Below are 27,980 nucleotides of genomic sequence, written 5' to 3'. Positions count from 1 at the left end.
CCAGGAGTCAAATTTTGGTGACCAGAAGCAGGATCTTCAGCGTTCTGGGGCTGGGTCTAGACAGCCTCGGAGGGCAGCGTCCTCAGCGATTCCTGGGCCAGTGTCCTTAGCAGCTCCTCAGACAGTGGCTTTCCCGGCTGCTCCTCCAAGGGGCCTCCCACGTGTCTCTGGAGGAATCTAAGCGCCCACAGGCTCTTGCAGCAGCTCAGAAGATTGCTGGAGCACAGGGTGCAGGACATCGCTGGCTTCCTGGGGAGACACAAGCATAGGTTAGGGCTGAGGTGACCACCGAGCAAGGCCAGCAGGGCCAGACCTAGCCTCTGGCCTTTGCTTCTTCTAAGCCGGGAGCTGGGAAGGGTGGGGTGCTATGGGGCGGGGAACCTCCCACGTGCAACAGGGACTTGTTCCCTCAACCCGCAATGGGGAGCATTCAGGAGACTTGCTTTCAAACCCCAAATCAGCTTCTAACATGCTGTGTACCCTTGGTCAAGTTACTTAACCTCTCTGAACCTTAAGTGGAGGTAAAAATAACCACCTTTCCAATTCTTGAAAGGATTAAGTGTTATAAAATATGTTTAAAAGTATCCCACACATTGCCTGCCTCATGGTAGGAGACCAATGAATGTTTGCTATTTCTGTGCCTGAATAAAATGATTCCTGAACACCTACATCACGTTTTGCATGAGTTGGGGGAAGGCTGGGAGAAGAAGACACAAAGATTTAGTCAGCCTTGCATTAAAATCAGTTGTGAATGCGTCTGTCTCTCCATAAGAATGTGCGGTCCCTGAAGGCAAGGCCCTTGCCTTTCAAACCCCTACTAAGTGGCCACCGGCACATAGTAGGTCCTCAGTTGTGTCCATTGAGTCAAGCTGATTGAAGGTCACTGAAGGTAAGTTAGCCAAACACTTGGGAGGAAAGTTTTTAACAAAGTATTTGACATACATTTTCAGAAAGATGAAGACTTCCCCCATATCTGGTTATACAAAATTCCTTTGCCCTGTTGCCTGCTAAGATGTAGACAGCTGACCTGCTTTTTCCTTCTGATACTTTCAGTGAGTAAGAATTCCTTCATTGTTTTTATTTCAAGCCTTCTGAGGTCAAGAGAAAAGGCCTCAGTGTGGAGGGCCTGTGTTTTTAGTACTCAACACGCAGGTGTCCCTTTATAACCTGGAGTGGGGACAGGCTCAGAGCTTTAATCAGGCAATGGGATCTGGCCAAACTTGGGTGGCATTGTTTTGTGTCATTGTTTCTATGATCACAAGTACTTTCTGTTTTCCACAAGCGATACTGCATTTCCATTTATGGTGATGATATAAAGTCTTATAAATATATTTCAGTGAAAACAGCCAGGTGGTGTAGAGATTTAAGTGAATATAATGCAGTTGGGAGAGGATTATGGGCTGCACAGGGAAGGGGATTTGCAAGCAAGTGTGGTTTGAGGAGTGTCCTTGCAAGTCCTGACCCATCCTGGCTCACGCTTGGCCCCAGTGCAGGAGAAGCTAAGTATTGCTTGGTGTCCCTAGACACTCTGCCTGGGGTCTCTGCAGCTCCAGGGCAGGACAAAATCCGGCTTTAGCTCTGTCTAAGGCAATGGATGCCACCTAGTTTCTTGCTTCCCTGCCTAGGCTGGAGCAGTAGTTTTCTTCGTCCAGTTTCAGGCTGGAAGCTAGCCCTTGCTTGGTCCTGAGACTCACTGTGGGTCCTCTGGATGTCCCATGAAACTTGTGCCTGGCCTCAGCTCTAGCCATCATCTGTTAAGGTATTCTGGCCGCCAGAGGAATCGAACTCACTCCCTTCCACATGGAGAGAGAGAAAAGCATCATGCTTCCCCTTAGAGTCCATCAGAGGGGAGGTGTAGATTTGGATGCCTGCCTTTGTAAAGGCTTTGTGAACAATGACACAGCCAGCACCCACAGCCAACACCCAAGCTTCCTTCAGTGCATGGTATGTTCTGGCTTAGCCAGTGCTGGAGGCCTTGCATGGCCCAAGCTCTCTCGTGGGTTTGGCCAGCCCCACCGTCCCCAGAACACCTGCCCTCACCTGGACCTCCAGGTCACACCCCTGCACTTCAGAGGCTCCGGTTCTTCTCCGCGCCAGCAGTGTACATATTTGACCAAGTAGGCAGGTATCTACCCTTGGATTAACATTCCAGATGGAGCCTGAAGTGTGATAAAGTGACTTTCACGTAGATTAGTGAAATTATCAAAGACAAGCTAGCTCGAGGCTAGGAAATTACCTCCCTTCTTCTAAAAGGCTGTAAAATCATTTAAAATAATATTATTATGGAAGTATCACGTGTTCATAGTAAAAAATACAGAACATAGAGACTAACAAAAAGAAGAAAATAAACATCTCAAATAACTCCTCTACTCAGACATATCTTTCTGCTACATGGAGATTGTGTCATTAAATATCTTTCAATGAAATACATCAAAGAGGCTATATAAAAAACACATATGTGTGGCTTAAAATATTAAAGAATATTAAAATGAATACAAGTGTAACCACCTCTCAGGTTAAGAAACAGAATTTACCAGCCCCTGACTTGTTTCAGCAAATATGTATGTACCCCTGAATAATATACTGTGTTGTTCTGCCAGCATTTTACTTTTATATAAATGGAACCATGTTTTAGGATTTTTTTCTGTAGCTTCCTTTTTTTAGTTGTTGTTTAACATTATACTTTTGAGATTAAACTCTGTCAATGCGTGAACCTGTAGTTCATTTTCACAGTCATAAAGTATTCCATCATGGGAAGATACTCCAATTTATTTATCCATTCACCTGCTGGTGGACATCTGGGTTGTTTCTCATTTTTATCTTCTCCCTTCTCATACTTGTTTTCGAATCTACACTCTACTGGCCTCATCAAATAAACAGCAGAGTTTCCCTTTTTCTCTCCTCTGAAGAGTTTGAGCAGGGCTGGAACAATCTGTTCCTTGAGTGTTTGGTAGAAATCCTTGGCAAAACCAAGTACTACTGGTGTTTCATTCACTTTCTTTATTTTTTAATGGTTATAGGACCATTTGGGTTTTCTATTTCTTCCCAAGTCAGTTTTGGCAAGTTCTGTTGCTAGGAATTCGTGCACTGCGTCTGAATTTTCCCTTGTTTTGGGCATAAAATCGACCACGATGTTCTTATCATCTTTCTTAATCTCTGCAAAATCTATAATAATATCTCCCTTTTAGTCTTAATATTGTTTGCTTATGATGTTAATGATTAATTTCTCTTTGTAGTTTTGTCAATGTTACTTTGTCAGTTTTACTTTTTGAAGCTGGTTTATTTGGTACATACAAGTTTAGAATTCTTATCCTTCTAGGGAATTGAATCTTTTTTCAAAAGATGGTGACCCTCTTTATCTTTAGTAATACTTTTTGCTTACAGTTCACTTTGTCTGCTGTTAATATAGCTACCCAGATTTCTTTTGGCTATTATTTGCCTAGTATACCTTATTTTTCCTTCCTTATACTTTCAACTTTTTTGTTTCCTTGAGTCTATCTCTTGTAAAAATATTTGTTTGGGTTTAAAAAAAATCAAGTCTGACAACCTCCATTTTTTTAATTGGTCCAGGTTATTCCATTTATATGTCCTGTGATTACTGATATATTTTGACTAATTTCTTCTATATGATTTTGTGTTCTACATTTGTCCCATCTTTTCTAAAATTTCCGGTCTTTTTTTTTTTTTTTTTTGCTTTGTTTTAAACTGCCTTTTTTCTCCTTCTCTTTCCTCCTTACCATATGGAATTTCCATCCTCTTATTAAAATTTTTTGCCATGCGTATTTAACTTAATAATGTCTAGTGGTATGGAGCCCTTCCTCCTTTACTTAGCTTCCCATTCATGCCAAATGTAAGTTGGGATGAGACACTAAGCTGGATTCCCACACTGTGTAGACTTCATTACATTACACACGTCTAGAGATACTTGTATGTTTAATATTCCTGGACTCCTTTATGGCCCATCTTTGCCCTGAGCTCTGACACTTGAGGCTCGGAGATGTTAATGGGGTTCTAGGAGAGCACATAATAGGTTGTCTGCCATTCGGTAAGTGCTTATGGTAAACATCTTATTTCTACCTTCCCATCATCAATCCCCCTTCTCTTGGTAATAACACCTTGATTCTTCTTTGGGATCCAAACTTCCCTACTCTTTGTCCATGTGGGTGAGGTGAGATTTACCTTATTCATTGCATTGGCTCCAGGTCTGGGTACAGAGGTAGAGACAGGACCCCATCCAGCCAATGAAACTTAAGCCTAAAACTTTCTGTTGGAACGGGAGGAAAGGGGCATGTTTTCCATTGGGGCTACTAAGATGGTAAGATGTAAGCTTGGAGCTCCTGGTGGCACCATGGGGAGACTCTAACTGAAAATGAAGGCAACACAGGGTGAAACTGAGTTGAAAGCTGGAGAAAGACAAATTTATGATGATATTTGAGCTCCTGAATCCAACTTGAAGCTACTCTTGATTTCTTCAGTTCTATAAGCTAGTTCCCTACCTCCACCAATCCCAGCCTCTTTTAACTGGGTTTCTGCTACTGGCAGTTAATAGTGTCCTAATAGCTTTCTTAAATAAATGTTCTTTGAATATCTTTTCACATGAGGGTGCTATAATATGTTAAGCCACCAGGGGTCAGGACCCAGTTTCAATGAGAAGCCTTGCTCAGTCTCGCCCTGAACCTCGGTTTTCTCGTCTGTGAAATATGTTAATAATATCAAGCTCACAGGACAATTGTAAGGACTCAGATAATGACTGTCAGTGACCTTTTCCATTACCATCTACTACTGCTTATAGTACAAATTATCACACAGAACCACCTCATGCACACATTACTCTGCTCTGTCTTGTACTTGCACCTACACACGTGTCATCCCCATTGCTTGAAATTCCTTTACCTTCTTTGCTGTGCACTTCGAAGTGTTTCAAGGTTCTGTTCAGGCATCACCTCCTCTGGGAAGGTGTCTCTGAGGTCTCTCAGGATTACTGATTCCCTCCTGGCTCCTACAGCCCCTCCGCTGAGACACTTAACCTCCTTGGGTTAACCATCAGTTTACCTGTCTATCTCCCAGACTAAAGGCAGGTGTTGGATCTTTCATCATGTACCTCACTGTCCAAGTTTATAGCAGGTGTTCAATCGTGTGTGTGAACTAATGAATGAAAAACCCAGCCAATCTCATTTTCGATAGTGATTCTCCCATTTTCTGACTTCCCAAGTTCACAGGTCAGCAGAAACAGAAGCACTTCCCCTGGCTGCGGGGCAGCCCTTACCCCTCTGTGTGGTGTCTCATGCTGGCTTTATTTCTATATCTACCTTCCCACTACTACCAGCCCAGAAGAGCACTGTGAGCCAGGACCTTGGGACAGACAGTGAGGCATGGTGACCATTTCAGCAAATACCTGCTGAGCACCAGCCCTGCGTTGGGATGATTGGGACAAAATGTGAGATTTAGAACCAGGAGTCATGCATTCAGTTTGAGGCTTCCTCACTCCCCTGCTGTCGGGTCTCAGACAGCTCCACCTCCCTGTCGGAATCCCATCTCCTCATCTGTAAAATGGGCATAATCCCAGGGGAAGTGCTGTAGAAGCCAGGAGAAGTGATGGGAGAAGAGAAACGTTTAGAAATTCCAGAAGATTCTCCCTTTCTCCCTCCTCCTTTGTTTCCCGCGATGGGTACAGCCATTAGCTGCTTTTCCCTGAGGGTCACCAAGAACTGGCACTTGAGGGACTGCGTGTTGAAGGCTGGGCTGATCCCTGAACCCAGACCCTTGCTTATCCCGCACCCAAGCATCTGGGGGAACTGCCACACCCAGAAGGGCAGTTTCACATATATCCTGCGAACTGGGTCAGTGCAAAGTCCCCTCTCCTTTTTGAGGAAAGGGAAGTGGAGGAACTTAGAAAGGGGAAGTGGCCCTCTAGTGCCCTGGGAGCCAGCCACAACCCACCAAGTGTCTGTCCCCTTGCCTTATGCTTTTGCCAAAATCAGGGGTGACCCTCTTCTCCAAGCAGACCTAATTTCTGGTTGTCCTAAAATAAGCTATGAGGTGGAAATTTCAGGATGCCAAGTTACCCAGAGCCCACTCATATGAGTGTTATCTTCAAATAACTTTGTTTTCTACCACAAACCAGTACTACCCAGTATTTGGCCGAAATGACCAAACTTCAGCCCTCCGCTCATGAAAGAAATGATTTTTTTCAGGTCCTTCTCATACTTTTCTGGAAGTAAACACAGAGGGTTTGCCTGCATCAGCGTCTGCTTTGAAGGGTGGGGGGCTGGGGCAGGATGATGGGCGCCCATGGCCAAGTCCATAGATGGAGCTCTCTTTCTGTCCTTCAAGCTGGGCAAAGGCTACCTGCAGGAGTTTTGCAAAAACAGTGTTCATTTTCATGACAAATAAGGTGGGAGAAGCATGCACCCACCACTGGGAGAGCCAAGGCCTCAGGGCATGGGTCTGGCAGTTTCCATGGGGTCCTCTTTAAGGCCCTCAGTCAATAGTCACGTTGAGTGCTTACTGTATGTTTGGGGTGCCTTGGGGGCCCCACCACCCACTTCTTTACAGATGAGGGAACTGGCTCTTCGTGGGATTAAGTGATCTGCCTGACCAAGGTCACACCAGTGCGTGGAGGAACAGGGCTCTGTGCTACGTCTGCTAGGTCCAAAGCCTGTGCTCTGAGCCCTAAGAGCAACCAGATGACAGCCGCTATGCATGGAGCTCCTGCTGCACGCCAGGCCTGGTTCTGGGCGTTTTGTAAATATGAGCTCAACCTCAAGGGGTAGGTACCGTTAGTCCCCCTATTTGATGGAGGAGGAAACTAAGGCACAGAGAGGTTAGGAAACTTGCCCGAGGTCACACAGCCGGTAAGGAGTGTTGGGCATGTTATAGCACGCTGGGCTTGCTGCTTGAAGGAGCAGTGAAGGCGTGGTGTGGCTTACTTCCACTCAACCCTTCCTTTGCCTCCGTGTCACCCACTTTTTGCTGATGAATGAGACGGCAGAATAATAAAACGTTGAGAGTGATCATGGGTCAGGCACTTAACGTTGAACTCTCACAATATCCATGTGATACATATGATAGAGTTACGATATTCTTATCTCCAACAGATGAGGAAGTCTGAGCCCAAAGAACTTTAGTTCACTTGCACAGCCAATAAATGGTGGAGGATTGAAAGAGCCCAGCTTGGCCCACCTGCAAAGCTGGAGATTCCCTGCCCCCACCTCCCCTCCCTGTCCAATGCATGTGGACTCTGGGCCATGATCAGATCTCCCCAGTCCCAAGGGAGATCTTGTGTTCACCCTGCCCGGCTGCTCCAACCCTAAGTAACCTCTCTTTGAGACTGGCTGGCTTGCCCAATCCTCTCCCTGAAACTCTGGAATGTTTTTTAAAACCGAAGGAAACCCCCAAAACCCTGCCCACTCACGCCAGTGGGTGCTCACGGAAAAAGAACCCACAGTGCCCGAGGCAACTCTCAAAGTCATGTCCTATCACTCACTCCATCCCACCCCGCTGAGGCAGGCGAAAGGTCACGCCCATTTCATAGATGGGAAATTGAGGCTCAGAGAGGCTGCCATTTGCCCAAGGTCATCCAGGTGGGTCAGGCGCTGCATCCCGGGCTCAGCTCCTGGCATCACTATGCCAGTTCTTTTGACTGAAGACTTATTTGCTCTGTAGTCTCTGAACGGCTCAGGCCCTGGGCGTGGGCTCACCTCTCTGATGGTTCCTCCTTAGCCCCTTCTTCTCCCTCTTCCCTGCCCCTCTGTCCATCCTTAAATGCCAGAGACCCCTTCTCCTTGCCAGCTGTACCTCTGCCCTACTCAGCCCCCCTCACAGCCCTTCTAGGACCCTCCCCCTGCGTGGCACCCAGGAAGTGATGCCTTCAGAGGTGGCTGGTGGGCCCCCGTACAGCCAGTCTAGAAAACAATTAAGCAAAGTGTAACAAAAGGCCTCAAATATCCCTCTCCTTTCACCAGTAATTCCGGTTCCAGAAATTCAGTTTCTGGGGAAATAATTTGAAAGAAACAGAATATTCTCGGCATGGAGATGTTCATCAGAGGATTGCTTATAAGAGCAAAAATAACGTCGAGACAAGGGCAAAATACAACGATTGGAGAACACTTTAGTCAATCTCGAGGCTCCTCATGGAGCCCCATGCCTGCCAGTGAACTGCTGTGGACGATACTGTTCTCGGGCTTGTATATCTATTCTCTCCTCGAACCCTTACAACGACCTTTTGAAGTGGGTACTAGCAACATCCCCATTTACAGATGAAGAAATGGAGGCACGGAGAGGTAACGTGCCCAGGGTCAATCAGCTCCCAGGCAGTCTGACTCTACCAGGCTCAGCCATTCCCAGGGCAGTGGTGGTTACTAGTCACCATCACCGGCTAGTTAGGTGTTGAACGTGGGCCAGTGTGTCAGGTGTGTGGTGCGTCGCTGGTGGGGTAGGACAGGATACTAATTTGAGATGTAGTGGGCTTGTCCCCATTGCCAGTGCCACCCCCCCGCCATTCAGGCAGTGACTCGGAACAGAAACAGAAACAATGGTGAGAGAGTTCAAGGGCATTTGGCTTTCAGGAGCCTGTGAGAGCAGTTCCCCAGCACCCAGAGAGGAAGCTGGGGCAGGAGGTTGAGTTGGCTGCTAGAGTGGGCCCTGCCCCCAGCCTCTCCTTTGGGGTCAGAATGCTCGTTGGAGGCAAGATGAGGGGGTCACTGGAGGATGAGTGTGAGCGTCTGAAAGTAGAGGGGCTTGTGTCCGACTTCCTAGGACAAGGGGGGGTGGGCCTGCAGACATGGCCGTGAGGAGGCTTCACGGAGCTCTGTACCCCAGTTCCTCTGCTCTCACATGGGGTACAAGAGGCCCCTAAAATCTCCCAGACCTACAGTGAGCCCTAGCATGTGGCTGGGCCTTGGGGCCTGCCTGCTGGGGGATTCCTGGGGGCCTGGGGGCCTGTAGCAGAGGCCGAGGCCCTTGGGAGGGTGTGGCTCTTCCTCAGCAACCCAGGGGAGGCCTGGAGCAGGCCAGCTGTGTCCCCAGGGCCCAGGCATGGCATGGGCACCATGGAGGGAGAAGGAAGCCATGGGGGCCAGACAGCCTCTGGGAGCTTAGCTTGCCCTGGAGGGAAGGAGGGGGCAGTGGAGAGACTCTTGTATTGACTGGGTTCAACTTCCAAAGTCACCGTGTTTACAGCTGGAAGTGCCTGAGAGCCCCTGACCTGGAAAATGTACGTTTTTCCACCATCCGTGAAGTGGTGGCCTGTGGGCGTCCAGAGCAGAATGAAGCAAAGAATCTTACACCTGAGCGGACTCAGCGCTCTGCCCTAAGCTTCCGTCCCAGGCCAAGCATTAACGCCCTTGGTCCCTTTTCCAGCCCTGGGAGGGAGGGGCTAGGATGATCAGCCCTACTTTTCAGATGGGGACAAAGTTTTAGAAAAGGAAGTACCTGCCCATCAGTCGCCTTCCCATCGTCTGTGAATCCCCGGTAGCTCCGTCCCCTCCCCGTCCCTCCTTTCCTCCCCCACTTCCAGCCTCCTCTGCCTAGGATGGCACCTCTAACCTCTGCCCTTCAGCTTAGAAAACTCCTGCTTGTCCCTCAGGAGTCAGCTGAGCCATCACCCCTTCCAGGAGGCTTTGCCCGATTCCTGGGCCACCCCGGGGCCCCCTGGGCCCCCACACCTGCCAGGTCCAAGCACTTATCCCACAGCTCATCTCACAGATCCATTAGTCGCCCCCTTTACCCCCCACCCCCCACACCCTACGGGGAAGGGGCACTAAAGGGCGACTGAGTGAATGAATCAGTAAGGCTCAGCAGCCCCTAACGCAGAGACCCCCTTAGGATCTCCACATGTGGATCCTCTTGTCGCCATGATATTAGGACCACATCTCTCATGAGTGACAGAAAGGGAGTACGGAGCGTGACTTCAGGGCTTGTGTGAGATGGCAACAGGAATGGGGTTTCTCTTTGACTTTCAATTTTAACGTTCCATTGCAATGATGATGAAGTATTTGTAAATATTCTGTGTTTCCCAAGTCAGTGTGGAAAGGGGAAGTTCCCCCAAATCCTCTGGGTGCTGGGGAATGCCCTGCTGCCCACCGAGAGCGTCCGTCCCTGGGTGACATTGGCATGTGCTCAGTCCTGGAATGAGGAAGCCCTGAGTCTCATCCACCCGCCCGTGGGTCCCAAAGCCTGTGGCCCTCCCTGCAAGCTGCAGCCTTCTGCACGGTCAGATGTGGACAAGCGGAGCCACATGCCACTTTGGGGAGCTGGGACAAACTCCCCTGCCCCCCACCTCCCTGCCCAGAGATGGGCAGCGAGGGAATGGTCCTCACTTCTCAGGGGATCCTCAGGGGCTGTGGACGCCCTAAAATACCCACTGGGTCTCAGGCACACCCCGTCCCTGTCCCCTGACACGACCACAAACAGCTGCTGTAGGTTTAATGAACACAGCATCACCCGAAAACAGAGAGCCCTGTGGCTCACTGCTGTTGCTTTAAGAGCAGCGACATCTGCTAGAAGTCTTAGCTCTCCTTGACAGATGAGGAAACTGGGGCTCAGAGAGGGATGTGATCTTCTAAAGGCCATACAGCCTGTCAGTGGCGGAGGCAGTGAGAAACCCCGGTCCCCTGTCTGCCAGGCTGCGTCTCTCTAGGAGCTCTGTCCTGCACCCAATCTGCATCCCTACCTGCCTGTGACCCCTGCACTCAAGGCTCAGGTTGCGACAAGGACATGTTTTACTGCATTTGCCTGCATACTCAGGGTGACTCATTAGTATGAAAAACAGGTTCCTCCTCGCCCTCGCCAGAAGATTTTTGACACAAACACAGTTGGGGGTTTGGCATAATTTCTCTCTCTTGTTAAGCATTTATATATAATTAGTGTTGGAATGGTCCCCTGAGATGGATCCAAGCCCCCCATTTTCAGAGGAGGGACACGAGCCTCAGGGTCAGGGTTCCAACTGAGCGATTCAGTGGCACAGCTGAGACACAAGTCCACAGAGCCTGCCATGGACTTTTCAGCTGCTCCTTTACAGAGGGGCCACGGGAGGGAAGGAAGGAAGGAAGGGAGGGAGGGAGGGAGGGAGGGAGGGAGGGAGGGAAGGAGGGAGGGGGGAAGGAAGAAATAAAGGGAAAAGAAAGGAAGAAAGAAAAATTACCCCTTACAAGCATCTACCCTGTGTCGGGAGCTTTGCACAGATCGGTGCTAAGCCTCATCACAATCCTCACAGGGAGGTATTTTTATCCCCATTTTGCAGATGGGCAAGCTGAGGCTCAGAGAGGGCAAGCCACCTGCCTACAGTCCAGGAGCCAGCAAGTGCTGGGGCTGGAACTGGCACCCTTTTCTTTCCCCTACACCAGCGGTTGGCAGACGATAGCCTGTGGGCCAAATTCAGCCCACCGCCTATTTTGTTGAAATGGTTGAAAAAAAAAGTGAATAGAAGAATAACATTTTGTGACCGGTGAAAATGATATGGAACTCCAATTTTGGTGCCCATAAATAAAGTTTTATTGGAAGACAGCCACCCCCATTCATTTAAGGATCGTCTGGGGCTGCTTTTGTGCCATACCACCAGGGTTGAGTAGTGGTGACGGAGAACATAGGCGCCGCAAAGCTAACTTATTTACTATCTGGCCCTTTGCAGAAGAGGCTGGCAGAGCCCTGCCCTCCACCCTGCCGTCTCCCAGGGGTGTGGAAGGTCTGCAGGGCCTCCCTGTAGTTGCGCAGGCTGTTCTCTGCACAAGAGGATCGGGGCTGAAATCCAGACCTCTTTCTGCTTGCCAAGCTGTGTGGCCTGGGGCTGGGTCCCCTGGAGAAAGGGCTTTCTCTTAATTTGTTCACCTAGAGTGTTCACCTTTTTCTCATGGGTACGAACCTACTAGCAGCGGCCCCGAAGGCATGGTTCCCCTTCCCTCCCCTTCACAGCCCCTGGGAAGGCAGCTCCATAGCAGTCCTGTCAGATCTGCGGCACAAGGAGCCAGAAGGGAAGGTGGGGAGAGGGCAGGAGCAGGGGTCTGTGCAAAGCCAGGGAGGGAGGGAGGATGGTGGGGCACAGACGGGGCCTCCAGCTTGCTTCAAAGGCACAATCACCAGGGAGGTAAAGGAGGGGTTCTCTACCTTTCAAGTGACCCCTGGGGGGGCCACCATTTATTCTCCTTGACTTTTGAGGTTGTAAAAGGCTTCCCACCTCCTCTCCCTCTGCTCTTCCCCTGACTTCCTCTCCAGGGCTGGGAAGGGGGTCTCACTCCCCAAACTCTCTGAAGAGACAGAAGATGAAAAGGGTTAATACCTTGCTGCAGTCCGCTGCTCTGCCCACAGCTGTGTAGAAGTGCGGGCCCCGCAGGCCTGAGAACGGCCTTTCCGAGCCCACCCAGGCGGGAGGTAGGGACGTGGGCCACCTGCGGGTCCAGGATGCAGCCTCCCGCCCCCCTCCCCAAGGGCCTACCAACCGCCGAGAGCTGCCATAAAGCCCGAGCGCTTGGTGACCATGGACACAGAAGGGAATGGGGGAAGGGAGGGAAAGAAAACACAAAACAGAACGGAAAAAGGAAAGGAAGGAAGAACAGACAGAAAATAACGAAAGAATCTCAACAGCATTATGCTAAGTGACACAGCCAGGCACAAAAGCACACGGATTATCTGAAATGTCCAGAATAGGCACATCTATAGAGATAGAAAGTAGATTGGTGGTTGTCTGGGGAATGCAGGGATCGGGAGGTTGATAGTTGAAGGCTACAGGGTTTCTTTGGGGTGATGAAAATGTTCTAAAATTGATTGTGGTGATGGCTGCACAGCTCTGTGAACAGACCAAAACCCGGTGAACTGTACACTTGAAATGAGTGAATCATACAGCATGTGAAGTATATCTCAATAAAACTGTTATAAAAAGAAAGACAGAAAATGACAGAAAAGAAACAAAATGAAAAGAAAGAAAAAGAGAAAGAGATGGATGGCAAAGAAGGAAAATTCATGTCTGTTAAGTCTGTTAAAGCACCTGCCACCTGCCAGGAACTGTGCTAAGTGCCTGTATCCCTGACTCCATTATACTCTCACAATTCTGCGAAGTAGGTCTGATAATTATCATAGTTTTATAGGTAAGGAAACTTCAGCTCAGACTGTCAACGACTTGTCTAACATCACCCAACCCCTAACTAGTGTGGGACCAGGGCTCATACCGGGCTCCCTAACTTCCACACGGAGGCAGGAAGACACCCCAGTAGCCTTGTGGTGTGACCGCCAGGCACAGAGGGCAGAGGTGACAAAGCAGCAGCCAGCAGGATACCAGTGTGCCGGGGGCAGCCAGGCCCCTTAGCCGGGGGTAGGGCGGGGGCTGGGAGGTTGGCGGGGAGAAGGGAGGGGGACCAGCTGCTCTGGGCGCCTCTACAAAGAGTGCTCAGAAAGGCCCCTTAAGAGATGCTGGAATCAATGTGCCAAAAAGTTAGACTATTTCAGGACCCAAATGATACAAATAAACAAGTCTGGGCTCTTGAAGCGGTAAATTATGCAAAACTTCCTTTCTGAGCAAAGTTCCTTCTTAAGAAGTGTGTGTACATCAGTCATGTAAACTTTTTACTGCTAAGGGAATTGCAGCCTCCTCCGCCAGACCAGACTGGACTTTGAGCAGAAGATAAAGCCACCTCCGCCCTCCCCCAGCCCCCAAACTCTGGCCAAATGGGGACATGGCGTGGAGACGCAATGGACCGCATCCAGCTTGTCCGAACTCTGGATTCCCATCCCGACTCCTGGATCCCTTCACCTCTCCAGGGAGGCAGGGTGAGGGGTGTGACTCTTTCCACCCGCAGACTCTATGATTTAGAGCAGCTGGTGGATTCCTCTGTGAGGCCCGCTGCTGACACCAGTACTTGGAGGGAGGCCCACGGTGATGTCAAAGTTAGAAAAGGAAACCAGGAATTTCTGAGTTCCCACTGTGTTCCTGGAACTTAGCGTTTCGAGACTTGGTTCCCTGATCTCTAAAGCGACTGGTGGTATTAGTCACTTCTCAGGGCTCTTGGGGACCTAGAATGAGATATTCATGCATTCATTCATTCACTTATTCATTCAACAAATATTACTGGGCGTCCTGTGCCAGGTACTGTGCTAGGTGTTAGACAGGGACCAACAGAGACGTGAGCCTGCCCTCAGGGAGCTTGCGGTCTTGGGGAGCAGACACAGAACAGATAGGATGTCCCAAGAGGGGTAAGAAGACTGCCTTGGGCTGAGGGGAGGGTGCGTGGGATGGGACTAGGCATGGCCTGGGGACAGGACCACGGGCCCCAGAGGAGGAGTTAGGGCAGCGGAAAGAGTCGGGCAGGGCAGGGCCTTGTTGGTCAGGATAAGAACTCTGTATCAGAGTCCAAGAGCACCAGAAGGGCAGAGCAGAGACCCATTCCCAGCTGGAGGAAATGCTCTCTCACTGGCAGCAGAAGGAGGGTGGGCCCTGGCAGTGCTGGCAAGAGGCCTGTGAGGGGAGAGAGCTGGCAGCAGGGGGGCACCCGTGGCTCCTGGCCTCCCTTTGCGCCTCTTCTTCCTGAGCCCTGACTCCAAACTCCAGCCCCCGGGAGGGTGACAGCCGCAAGCACAGGGCCTCTGCAGAGAGGAGGAAGTGCCCGCCCGCCCCGGAGAGACGGCTGGCGCTCAGGAGTCTTATCTCCCTGCCTGGGGAGATTACGCAGGGCAAGGGAGTGTATGGGGAAAGACCCAAGAGCCCTGGGCAGGGGTCCAGAGATACAGGGTCTACTCCCTGCCCCTCCCCAGCTTGCTCTGGGCCTCAGGTCACTTGCCTCCCTGGGCCTTAGTTGCCCCATCTGCTGTCTATGGGAGTAGCACTCAGAGCCTGGGCTAAATTCAAGTCCATTCAGCATTTCCTCATGGAAAGAGCCTGGCTTTGGGGTCAGACGGGCTTGGGCTGGAATCCTAGCTCTGCCACGGATGGATGAGGCTGTGTGGCCCGACGTCAGCTACTTTGCTCCCAGAAGCATGCTGCTGGCTGGGGGCCCACATTTTGAGAACCACTGCCCTAGAATAACATCCCTCTGGGAGGAGGGCCTCTGCTTGGCTCACTGCTACACCCCCAACAGTGCTGGCGTGTAGCAAATTCTTGGTGAGAGCTTGTGAATGAATGAACTCTGAGTGGTTTGTTTTGGTGGGGGCAGAAGGGGCTGGAGGGTGGGTGTGGCCTGGGGATGGTGTCAGGAGGTGGTCAGGGACCAAATCATGAAGGGTCTCTAATGCTAAGCCAGGGAGCTGGGACTTGTGGTAGCTGAATGTGGACCCCAGACGTCTACATCCTCATCGCTGGAACCTGAGAAAGTTATCTTATATGGCAAAAAGGACTTTGCAGATGTGATTAAGTTAAGGACTTTGGGATGGGGAGGTTATCCAGGATTATCCCAGTGGGCCCTAAATGTAATCACAAGTGCCCTTATTAAAAGAAGGAGGCAGAGGGAGATTTGGCTACCGAAGATGGGAAGGAGATGTGACCATGGAGGCGAGAGGTCAGAGTGATGTGAGGAAGGGGCCACAAGCCAAGGAGAGCGGGTGGCCCCCAGAAGCCAGAAAAGGCAAGGAAACGGATTCTCCTCTGAAGCCTCCAGAAGGAACCAGCCCTACCAACATCTTGATCTCAGTCTCTTGATCTCCCAAACTGTAAGAAAAGAAATCCGTCTCGTTTCCAGTCACCAAGTTCACCGTCATTTGTTACAGCAGCCCTACCTTGGAAACGAAAGCAGGCCTGTATTCAGTAGAAGCAGTGGAGGTTACTGAGCAGGGTCAGTGGAGCAGAAGGGGTGAGGTTGGGGACCTGGGATCAGAGAAGGGCAGAGGTGATGAGGGGCGGGGTAAGGGTGGACAATGGGATCAGGAAGGGGCAGACAGAGCATCCTGCTGGGGAGATGGCTGCTGGTTGGCCTCGGGGCAGGGAGGACTAGCCAGCTGTCACTGTCTCCTGGAGTCTCCCCTTGGGTGACTGTGCCGCCCCCCCCCCCGCCCCCCCCTGCAACCTCCGCCATCACCAACCAAGGGCAGACACCTGGCCCCTTGGCAGGGATAAGGGCTCTCTGTCAGGTCAATGCTGGGTTTTGTTCCCAGATGGGGAGCAGGAAGGACACACTATCGGTCATCAGGGAAGCTGGGAGCCAACCTTATGGAAGGCCACACAAGTCCCCAGTCGCCCTGGCAGCCTCTACTGGAAAATCAAACTCTGGCTGTTCCTGGCTTCCTGGATCCCCATCCCCCCAACCATAGGATGAGGCCCTCCAACTGGTTCCCCATCCTCCTCTGCCGGACCCCTCTACTCTGCGGCTGCTGTGTGTGACCCAGGCAGGCACGGCCTCTCAGCTGGCCCTGGTGGCCAGGGTGGCTGTGATGGTCAGAAGAGGAGGTGGACGCTCCCTGCCCCAGCGTGCCCGGCACCCAGAAGACAGGTGGTAATGGGGCTGCTCTTTCCGTTTTTGCTCAGCTCTTGGCTTTGGCTACATCACTAGCTTGTGTCCCTTGAACAATTTACTTAAGTTCTCTGAGCCTCAGTTTCCCCATCTGTAAAGTGGAAACTAAACAAGCATCAACTGCACAGGGTTGTGTGGAGAATGAAATGAGGCCCCGGGTCTAAAGGGTCCAGCACCACCCTGGAGGAACGGGTCTTTCCCCTCCGCATTTGAGGCTCAGCTCAGAGGTCTGCTCCCGGGGACGGGCTCTTTGGACCAGGCGCTGCCTCCTTTGGCTGCCCTGCGCACTGGGTTTCAAGCCTGGGCACGTGCTGCTCTGAACCGTGGCCAGTCTGTTCCTCAACCAGACAGGTGGTGAAGGTGGTGGCATGAGATGGGGGGCTGGCTTTACTTCCCTTTGCACCCTAGCACCTGGTACAGGGGTGGGGATAAGATGCTGTCACAGAAAGATTAATACATAGAAATAGTGGCAAACCTAAACCTGGTACCTAGTGGGTGTTCAGTGAGGGCTGGCCATTGCTGGTGAGTGCCTGCTGAGTGTCTCCCTAAGGACTGGGGGTAGAGGCAGCCTATTAACCCGGGCCCCACAGGTAAGAGCAGTAGGAAGTGGGATGGCAACGAGAATGAACAGTGCCAGCGGCCTCCTCTAGAGTCCACACCCCGTGCTTTGTCCTTTGTTTGTTTTGTGAACTAAATCTGCTTTGTACCAGAGGCTGCTTCCTGAATGAGGCAGTGTGGAAGGACAGGGTCATCTTATCTATCAAGGCCAGACGTGGAAGCCTCCCCATCTGCATTTTGGAGAGATGCCTTTGGGTGGCTTGGAGGATGGATTTGAGAGGGAGAGTCTGGAGGCAGGGAGGCCTGGAGGAGGCTGGTTGCAGGAGCAATGAAGCTTATTCCAGAAGGATAGCAGCGGACAGGTGGAGGGTCCAGGACCCAAGTCTATGCGGGGACACTCCACACCTGGCTCCAGCAAGGACCAGAGGGACACAAGGCCGAGGGGTCCAGCTGGGCAGTTTCACCCCCACAATGCTCCACAGGGACCAGCACCCAGAGGGGGTGAGTGTGCAGAGTCCATCCAAGCTTTTCTCAAGTCTGATGCTCAAAGGTCGAGAGAGAACAAGTATCCTACAGGGGGTCATAGAGCCTGTTGGCGCCCCTTAGCACATGTGTGCTTCAGGTGGCTCTGGGAGGTGACCAGGGCAGGCTGCTTGAAGACAGACCCCACATTCTACTAGATGAGGAAACTGAGGCGCAAGAGGGGCAGAGACTCGCTCAAGCCACAGAGCTGAGATTGAGGCTGTACAGTTGACTTGCCATACCCGTCCATCAAAACAGATGCCAAAATGTCACTTCTACATCCCTGGCGCTCAGCACTGTTCCTGGCATGTGATAGGAAGTTGACAAATGTTTGTGAATGAATGAATAAATGAATGAAGGAATGAATGGATGGATGGATGAGTCCGTCACACAGACCAGCATTCTGGGGGGCAAAGGCATGGTCTGTGGGAAGACAAAGGAGAGTGACATTTATTGAGCATTTGTATGTCTCAGATGTTCCACCAGCATCCTTTCATTTTTTCCTCTCAACAGCTAGATGGAGCTTGCTCAGACCTATAAACCTTCTCTCCATGTGTGAGCTTCCTCAGGCCACTCATGTCTTTGGTGAGGTACCCCTTAATACCTTGCATGGGCTTTGTCAGCAGTGAGTTGATCTCAATGTCATTCTGATCCTGTTTATCTTTTCAGCCTGGGTACCTCTCAGGGGTGGAGTCCTGGGACATCCTCTCTCTTGCATCTCCTGCATCCCAGACATCCAATGGTCTACAAGACTATTTTTTAATAGCCTCCCAGATTTTGCTCTGTTCTCTTCTCTCTCATGGACCAGTACCACATCCCCCTTCACCGCTGTCCTCATCTCATTCTTCTGGTCCATGTCTTAGGGGACAACCAGAGCCCTCTTTCCAAAGTACAGAGATGCTTGAGTTATACCCATCCTTGCTTCTAATCCTCCCATCTTCCCCTAAGACCTACAGTACAATGTCCAAGCCTGGCTTTCTAGGCTTTGCCTTCCCAACTTGGCCAGTCCTCTTTCTCCTCCCACTTGAGCACCCCCAAAGTAAGAGCTGATGCATAAAAGGTGCTCAGTGACGGTGGGCTGAGTTGGGTCTCTGATTTAACCCCCAGGCAGCAGCATTATTACATGGCCATTTGAGGGCTGTCCTGGCAGATTTAGGTGAACACTTATGACCATTAACTAAGTGGCCGAGCTGGACCTCAAACTTAGGACTCCTGATTGTAAGGACAAGGTAGCTAGAAAAAAAGTCCACCAGTTCTGAGTCAGGGGAGCTCTATCCAGATCCCAGCTGTGTGGCCCTGGCCAAGTTCTCTGCAATTTGACTTGCTCCTTTTAAAAATGGAGGTAAAAAGTTCTACCTCAGGGGGTGTTTGGGAGGACGGAATAACACGAGGTTTGCAAGGTGCTCATGAAGAATTCCCAGCACATAACATCCAAAGCAGCACCTCGTGAACAGCTGTTACCACGAGTGGGACCCTGTCCCTGTGCCCCGTCCCACACACAAACTGCCAGGGAAGTTACCTGTCTGTGGCTCCCTGGGGGGCCGTGACCTCTGTCCCACTCCACACCTGGAGCCTCAGGGGCCTCTCTTCCCGCCACCTGGGTCCTTGGCTTGGAATCCTCATCAGCCGAGAGCTGTTGGACTTCAGAGAGGTTCTGTGGGTGTCGTGGTCGGTGGGGCTGCAGCAGAAGAGCTGCTGGTATGCCGTACGGAAGTCTCTATTCAGTGCAGCGTACAGGATGGGGTTCAGGGCTGAGTTGGCATAGCCCAGCCACAGAACCACGGCTTCGAAGGTCTCGTTGATGGCATTATCCCCTTTTAGCCCACGGTAAACAAACACGGTGAAGTAGGGGAACCAGCAGATGATGAAGGCCCCCATCACGGCTGCCAGGGTCACTGTGGCTTTGTGTTCCCTGATGGTGGCAGTCCTCCGGGAGCCGACGTTATGGATCCTCTTGGCCTGGTCCCACGCGATCTTGAAGATGCGGTAGTAGGTGATGCACATGACCAGCAGAGGCAGGTAGAAGGTGACCAGCCCGTCCACCAGGCCATACACCAAGTTGACCTGGACCTTGCACTTTGGGATGGTGTGATTGGCACTGCTGGTCTCAGTCCTGCTGTTCCATCCCAGGTGGATACACAGGAAGGATAGGGTGACGGAGATGACCCAAATTAAGACCAGGGAGATGGTGACACGGACAGGGGTGACCAGCATGGGGTAGCGCAGGGGATCTGTGACGGCGCAGTACCGGTCGAGGCTGATCATGAAGAGGTTGAGGATGGAGGCCGTGCAGAGCATGACGTCTAGGCTGGTATAGATATTGCAGAAGACCTTGCCGAAGTTCCACCTGCAGGACAGCTGGTGGAAGGCCGAAAAGGGCAGCACCAGGAGGCCGAGGAGCAGGTCAGTGATGGCCAAGGACACGATGAAGCAGTTGGTCAGACTGCGGAGCCGGCGGTTCAAGCCCACGGCCAGGCAGACGACTACATTGCCGGCGATGGTGATGAGGATGAGGAGGGTGAGGACCACGCTGACGGTGATCTTCAATGCAGCAGGGTCCAGACAAAAGGAAGAGGTCGTGCCATTGGATGCCATCCTGGGACCCTACGGCTCCTTCCCCTGCCTCCGGCCCCTGCTTGCTTCTCTTCCAGCTCCCCAAAGGGTCAATTATGTCAACCACTGGGTTCCAAGCTGCCCAACAGAGCCAAGAGAAGTGTCCAAATGTGGAGAGGCTGCAATGACCGATCCAGTGCTGTTTTTCTAGAAATAAATAAAGCTGTCTCTTAGGAGGTGTTGGGCATGAGTATGAAGGAAGATGAGGGAAAGCTAGTCCTTGAAGCGAGGTTCCTGGTTCAAACCCCAGTCCTCAAATGACCCCTTGGCAGAGCTGGCTTCCTCCTGGGACTGAACAGATCTCCACTCTCCAGGTTTTGCATAGAGACGGATGCACCGGGGCGTGAGTCTGGAGGTGGCTTTGGTTTTATTTGGGAGACATCATGTGGAGACATGGCTGCAGCCTTCTCCATAGCGGGCGGCTGCTCCCATCCACGTGACGGACGGGGGTCTAGCACTGTTGCCTCTCCCTCTGGGGTCCACTGGAGTGCGTGAGCTAGAAATGCAAAGATTGAGTGTTGAGCATGTTGAAACCAGACTGAGAGTGTGACCTGATTCAAGGCGAACCCTTCTAGACCTTGACCTCCCTTCGAGACACCAGGAGGCATGGGACCAGTCCGGCACCACTCCTTAGAAGGGACAGAAGCAATCAAGATACATAGCGGGAGGAGGACGGGAGACAGGAAGCAAGGGGCTGGACCACCAAGTCATCATGTGAGATACAGCTGGAGGGGCTAGGGTTGTTTATACTAGACAAAGAAAGATCTAGACACAGACTCTAAGCTCCACGAAAACAGGGGCTGTATCTGTTTGTTCACTGCTAGTTCCCAGTGCCTGGCCCCACCAGTAGGCATTAAGCCTATGATGAATAAATGACAAAATGAATGAAAAATAAGCAAATGGAATACATTTACTCTGATAAAGCGCCGAAAACAGTGTTCCACACTCTCGTTTTACAAAATGTCACCATACTCTAAATGCAGAGCCAAAAAACTTTTTCAGGAAAGGGCCAGGTAGCGAATATTTTCTGTTTGCATTCTCCAAGGTCTCTGCTGCAATTACTCAACTCTTGTTTAGTGTGAAAGCACCTCCACAGACAATGTGCAGATGAGTGATCATGGCTGTGCTCCAAGAAGACTTTACTACGGACACTGAAATTTGAATTTTACATCATTTTCTCGTGTTGCAAAATATTCTTCTTCTTTTGATTTTTTTTCTCAAACTCTTTAAGACAATTTCCAAGCTAAAAATGTAAATGCTATTCTTAGATCATGGGCTGCACAAAACCAGGAAGAGGACCAGATCTAGCTTGCTGTTGTAGTCTGCCAACTGCAGCCCCTCTCCACACCCGCTCTTAACATCTCTCTAAACCTCACTTTCCAGGTCAGCTGGTACAGAACTCACTCAGTCTTTCTAATGGCTGCATAACAGTCCCCAGGTTGGCTGGCTGTGGTTTATTTATCATCACTCTATCACAGGTATTTCGGTTGTTTCTAGTTCCTTCCTTCCTCCTTCCTTCTTACCTCCTGTCTCACGGCAAACATCACTTCAACAGAATGGCTGCATATGCAATGCTTCTTGGTTAAATCTCAGGTTAAATTCCTTCCTACTGGTGATTCCAATTGATGCAAAACAAGCAAAGGGCCCGTTTGATTCCTGGACCCTTTATCTCAAGCTGATCCTGGTTTTCCAGAGAGCAGCCAGCAGGCAATCTCCTGGGATCCGGGAGTGTGCAGAAAATCAAGCTGACAGCGGAACCCCTCTCAGAAACAAGCTCATTACCATCTGACATAAATTAAGCCTCTCCTAGGCTCTTGCCTGGAGCGGTTTTGCAACCTGAATACGAGAGACATCATTTAGTCATAACCACTGTGTTGGTGCAGGGATCACACAGCTCCTGGTCACCTTCTGCCGCTCTAGCAGGCTGGGCTAGAGTGGTGGTTCCTTTTTTCTTGGAGTTTCAGATAAGAACCACCCCTGTCATGTTTCTGTCTTACAGCCTAAGTCCCAGAAGTTTCCAGTGACCTTTGTGAAGGCAGGAGCTTTTGCCAATCTGTGGGTAGAATGACAGCCCTAGAGGGTCAAGGCACCCCAAGATCACCGTCATCATGATCGCCGTCATTGTCACTATCACAGTTAATATAAAAAACGCTTTCTTGAACTTTCCTTTCAAATGTTAAAAGCAATGACATGCTTATTGAAGTAAACCAAGGGTCCTGAGGTATACAGGAAGGGCCAACTATTTGGGCCATCACATACCCAAGCCCTCACGCCAGGGAGGTGACCGTTGCTCACCATTTGGTGTGATGGAGACCATACATTCTTCCTCTGAGGCTCTGCATGTACCAGACACATGTAGGACACTGTTTTATACACACTGTACACATTACACTGCTACTTCTTTTCCTCGTTTCTTTTAAAATGCCTATTATATAACGGACACCCCTCTGGATCACTTAGATCTAACTCATTCTTTTGGGAACCTAGGCTGTGGCAATACAACCACCACCATGAGAAGAGCCATGAAGAAGGACGTCTGCATCAGCAGGTGTGCAAGTGGCAAACAATGGGAGGCAACCTGAGTGTCCATCAGCAGGGGAATGGTTCAACCAAGGATGGCACATCTGTACCGTAGAAGAGTCCTGGGCAAGGTGATATCATACATATTAAATGAAATATCATCTCATCCTCACAATGACCCCCAAGTGAGGGGAATCACTGTCTCTATTTAACAGTTGAGGAGAGCAAGGCTTGGAGAGGCCAAGTGACATCTTACCCTTAGTAAGTGTCCAGAGAGCCTGGATTCAAACTCAGCTCACACCCTTCCAGCCTGCCTTCATGCCCCTTCTTGCACCAGACTTCAACTTGTCCTTCTAAGTGGATCTCACCAAACAGCCCTGTAATTGTCCCCCTGACTCTGCCGTTCAGGCAACCAGGACTTTGCCCAAATGCAGCATGTCTCTTCCCTCCTGCCTTTGCCTTTGCTGTCTCCTTCACCTGGAGTCCCGTTCTTCCCTGTCTTCAGTCAGCTACTCCCTTTTCAAGGCCTGGCTCAAACACGTTTCCCCACCACCACCCCATCTGAAAGTACAGCATTCTTTTGAAACCTTTAGAAAGCTGAAATGGCGTAAAGCAAAGAAGTTATCTTAGGACACATCTTGTCAACGGATGCACAAAATAAATCGAGATAAAGCACAGATGCTCAGACACAGTTCACAGCTACGGTGACTTGTTGCTGAGATGCTGAATGTGGTTCCTGGGGAAGGAGCTCTGGGGGCGCCACCCTATGCTCGGGGTGCAGGCTGCCTCTATGATGGCTTACCGCAAGACAAACCTGAACGCTATTTTTGCTTTTCACATTTTTTCGTAAAAGCAAAAATCCTCCTTGGGTTTCTTTCAGTTAGCAAAAACAGGTACTAATGTAGGTCTTTGGTAAAAGAGAAGTGGGGTAAAGTGAACTTTCAAAAAGCAGGGGCAGGGGCTTCCCTGGTGGCGCAGTGGTTGAGAGTCTACCCGCCAATGCGGGGGACACGGGTTCGAGCCCTGGTCTGGGAGGATCCCACATGCCGCGGAGCAGCTGGGCCCGTGAGCCACAACTACTGAGCCTGCGCGTCTGGAGCCTGTGCTCCGCAACAAGAGAGGCCGCGATAGTGAGAGGCCCGCGCACCGCGATGAAGAGTGGCCCCCACTTGCTGCAACTAGAGAAAGCCCTCGCACAGAAACGAAGACCCAACACAGCCATAAATAAATAAATAAATTAAAAAAAAAAAAAAGAAAAGCAGGGGCACCCTGAACCCATCCTGAACGCCTGCAGGCAGGGGCACCCTCTCCTGCACTTTGTACTGAGTTATACTGCTGGCACCTTGCATTGTTAATATGGCTCTGCGTCTGTCCGCAAGCAGGTCCTGGATCTGGACCACCTCTCTCCACCTTCCATCCACCTATCCATCTGTCCTGTCCATCCATCCATCCAGCAAACATTTCTTGTTGTCTAAGGGAGAGGTCCAGGGTACACAGAGTGTGTGTGTATGTATATACGTGTGTGTGTGAAAATGATATGGAATTCATTAAAACCGGCTTCAGCCACTTCCTCTCCCCATCTCGCAGGTTGGCCACAGATGCTGCAGTTGTATGTGTCACACTGCTTCCTCTCACATCATCTCATCTTTGTCTTAAGGGCCTCTGAAAAGGCACTTTCTGGAGAATTTGCTCATGGGTTGCTGTGCCCCTCACTGCTCCCTGGGGAGGCTTCTGACCTTCACCTACAATCATCACCTGGCAAATGTGGCCGTAACAAAAGGCAGGGCCCCGCTCAGTCTGACTCATCTCATCAAGTGCCTCTGGGAGGCCACGGTGGCCAATTAGCCCTGAAGAGCAGCCACAGCTGAGTATGTTAAATGCACTCAATGTGCTCATAGGTGTGTATTAAACCCACTGTGCTGGGCTCTGCCTGGGGAAGTCTGCTTTGATCACTTCCCATTACCAGCCTTGGTTGTCTCTAAGTATAGATAGATCTTTGATGTGACATTTAAGGTTCTTCGTGACCTGGTTCTGCCTTCTCTCTTTAGCCTTAGCTCCTGCTGCCGAGTGCCCTTTAGTTGGACAACACTCTGAGAAACAGCTCTGGTGGCATTTAATTCCTCCTGGTTTTGAAAGTCCTAGGCCCATTCTGACTCTGTTCCTTTGCACATGCTATTCCCACTGCCTGGAGTGCCCTTCCTCCCTTCCATGCCTGGGGAACTCTCACTCTTCCTTCAAGACTTGGCTTCCACTGTCACCTCCTCCAGGAAGTCTTCCAGAGGTACCTGCTCCATCCCGTCTCACTATTACCTCCCACTTATACCCACCTCTGGCAGAGGCTTGTGATTTCTGGGGTGCACAGGAAGGAGGGGTTCTTTAACGCCAGTGGGTAGAATTCTGAGTTTCCAGGGCCCTAGGAAAATTCTCCTCTGAGTGTGGTCCTTGGTGATTCCCCATCAGAATGTGTCTCCCTAGGAATGAGTTGTGGTGGGTGGAATCCAGAATATCATTACCCTCCTCAATCCTCCCCTGTGGCAGCAAAGAAAATGGGGGCTTGAAGGGTTGAAGTTCACCCCACCAGCAGAGGTATAGCCCAAAGGCCAACCGGGTCTGCCTGATGCCCCAACTCCCCTCTCACTGCTCCTCACCCACAAAATCCCAGAAGAGATGCCACTGGTGGTATGTTCTGTTTGCCAACAGAGGGGCGAGGTCATCTAGAAGATTAACTAGTCTGGGGGCTGGAGTCTCCTCCCATCAAATTTTATCAAACCAAGTCCAACACTTTTCTCTTTTCATTAGGAAGTAAAATGAAGCTCTCCTTTTCTGTTACCCCAGGCACAGCCACTGGGGGAGTAGCCAGCAATTTGGGGGAATCAGTTAAGGCTCCTATGGGTTTCTCACTTGACCTTGAAGATGAATCTGATTTTCCAGGCAATCATTTACAATTGTTTTCTTTAAACGATATTCAGCAGGCAACCACTGTGTGCCAGGCACCTTCTGGGGGAGCCGGTGGGCAAGTCTGCGGAGTAGGTCGTTTGATCCTTATTCTGCAAAAACTGACACTCAGAGAAGTGAAGGGAGCCCCAGGGGCTGAAAGGCAAGGACTTTGACATTGGACAGATCTGGGTTTTAATCCCAGTGGTGTCATTTAATAACTTTGTGACCTCAGGCACAAGACTGCAACTTCTCCGAGCCTTAGTTTTCTCATTTGTAAAATGGGGATAATAATATGTCCTTGTTTACTTGGTGAATGTGAAGATGCAGAGAGTAAAGGTCTGTAAAACACTTAGTACCTGGCGCATAGCAGATTACATTATACATAATAATAGTATAAGATTATTATTTCATAATAATAAATATTATTTTTTATTATTGTCTAAAGCGGCACAACCAGGAAATAGCATTCACATATGCTCCATATATTTATGGAGTACTTTTCAGGGGCAGACACTGTGCTGGGTGCTGGGGTACAGCGGTGAGCCCGGCAGACACGTCTTGGAGCTTCTACAACAGCTTGGCGTGGGGCAAACGTGAAGTAACTCACGGCAGAGCTGCTGATTTAACTGCAGTGTGTTGACAGTTATATAAAGGGGCAGCATAGGGAGACACAGGAATATGTAGTGTGGAGACCTGACTTGGTCTGGGGATATGTGAGTTGAGATCGGTACAGACAGGAAAAAGGTTAACTCAGTGAAAATGGGGAACAAGCAGATTCCACAGAGAACAGCCCCTATAAAAACTTGGAGGCAGAGAGATGGTGGATTTTAACCACAGAACCATGGGAAGCCGCGGGGGTGGAGGGGGGAGTGTGAGCGGAGGGTGACTTGAGTGGAAGGCAGAAGACGGCTCCACGTCCGGCTGTCCTGCGGGGACATCAGGCGCTGGGGGAGCGGCAGCGGGGGCAGGCCCAGCTGGGCCCTGCTGGCCGCTCCCAGTTACCACCACAGGTAATGAGATGCTGGTGTCACTGGGCCCCTGGCAGTTCCTCAGCTTTATGAGCCGTAATGTCTCAGAAGGCTCCCCCTGTCATTGGCCGTCTTGAATGTCCTGGGTACCTGGTGCCGAGGGCATCAGCGAGTGGCTGCAGCATCAGACCCTCGGGAGCTCTGCCCCTGGCAGAAGTCCCAAAGGGGCCTGAGAGGCGGGAGTTACGTCAGCGGGGTGACTTTCATTCTTTAAGGAGGGAAGACGAGCCTTCCAAGCCCCACAGTGGCCGCCGCACATGGGGTGCTGACCCACGTGACTGAGGCCCAGCCACTGGCTGCAGCTCCACTTCCGAAAGGCTGACAGCGTTTTGGGGCTCCCTCTTACCTTCACACAGGAGCCCGAGGCAAGATGCGGGCCCAGGGCCGGGAGACTAACCTAAAGGACGAGGGGGGTCCCAGCCCCCGGCGGTTCAGACACAGCCTAGCTGTGAGTAGCAGGGGCCGTGATGGGGGCAGCAAGAGGCTGTGCGAACTGGGAGGAATGAGGATTGATGCTGTGGGTGGTGGCCGGTGACAGCTGTGTGCATGTGTGTGTGTGTGTGTGTGTGTGTGCGCGCGCACATATGTGTGCAGAAAGCAACGTTTTATCGGGCCTGGAAAACCCCATGAATATTAAAAACAGACTACTGGGGCTTCCCTGGTGGCGCAGTGGTTGAGAATCTGCCTGCCAATGCAGGGGACACGGGTTCGAGCCCTGGTCTGGGAAGATCCCACATGCCGTGGAGCAACTAGGCCCGTGAGCCACAACTACTGAGCCTGCGCGTCTGGAGCCTGTGCTCCGCAACAAGAGAGGCCGCGATAGTGAGAAGCCCGCGCACCGCGATGAAGAGTGGCCCCCGCTTGCCACAACTAGAGAAAGCCCTCGCACAGAAACGAAGACCCAACACAGCCATAAAAATAAATAAATAAATAAATTTAAAAGAAACAAAAAAACAAAAACAGACTACTGACCCAGCAGTTGCACTTCTAGGAATTTGTCATGTGACCTGGAAATGGTGTAAAAGTGCCTGTGGTGACAGTATGCAGTGCAGTCATCAAAAGGACTGTTGCACTGGTTTGTTGTAGTTTTTGGATTCCACGTATAAGTGATATCATACAGTATTTGTCTTTCTCTGTCTGACTTATTTCACGTAGCATAATACCCTCCAAGTCCATCCACGTTGCTGCAAATGGCAATATTTCGTTCTTTGCTATGGCTGAGTACTATTCCATTGTATACATATACCACATCTTCTTTATCCATTCACCTGTTGATGGGCACTTAGGTTGCTTCCATACCTTGGCTATTGTAAATAGAGCTGCTATGAACATTGGGGTGCATGTGTCTTTTCAAATTAGTATTTTTGTTGTTTTC

The 27,980-nt window shown here is 50.7% G+C and overlaps 1 protein-coding gene across 3 annotated transcripts; it reads right to left on the bottom strand.

Moving 5' to 3' along the window:
- Positions 1-56: 56 nt before the first annotated feature.
- HRH2 (histamine receptor H2) lies at positions 57-20,102 on the bottom strand. Of its 3 annotated transcripts, none has more exons than XM_068534637.1 (2): positions 19,027-20,102; positions 57-249 (listed from the first exon to the last, which is right to left on the bottom strand). In XM_068534637.1, the coding sequence occupies exons 1-2, from the start codon at positions 20,100-20,102 to the stop codon at positions 57-59; spliced, it is 1,269 nt and encodes a 422-aa protein (XP_068390738.1). The 3 variants fall into 3 exon arrangements, with proteins under 3 accessions (XP_068390738.1, XP_068390740.1, XP_068390739.1); XM_068534639.1 differs by lacking the exon at positions 57-249 and adding an exon at positions 12,183-12,242; XM_068534638.1 differs by lacking the exon at positions 57-249 and adding an exon at positions 17,894-17,930.
- Positions 20,103-27,980: the final 7,878 nt, after the last annotated feature.

The sequence above is a fragment of the Eschrichtius robustus genome, chromosome 2 (assembly GCF_028021215.1).
Source record: "Eschrichtius robustus isolate mEscRob2 chromosome 2, mEscRob2.pri, whole genome shotgun sequence".
NCBI lineage: Eukaryota > Metazoa > Chordata > Mammalia > Artiodactyla > Eschrichtiidae > Eschrichtius > Eschrichtius robustus.
Note: the sequence above shows the minus strand (reverse complement) of the source record. Positions and strands in the feature narration are given on the sequence as shown.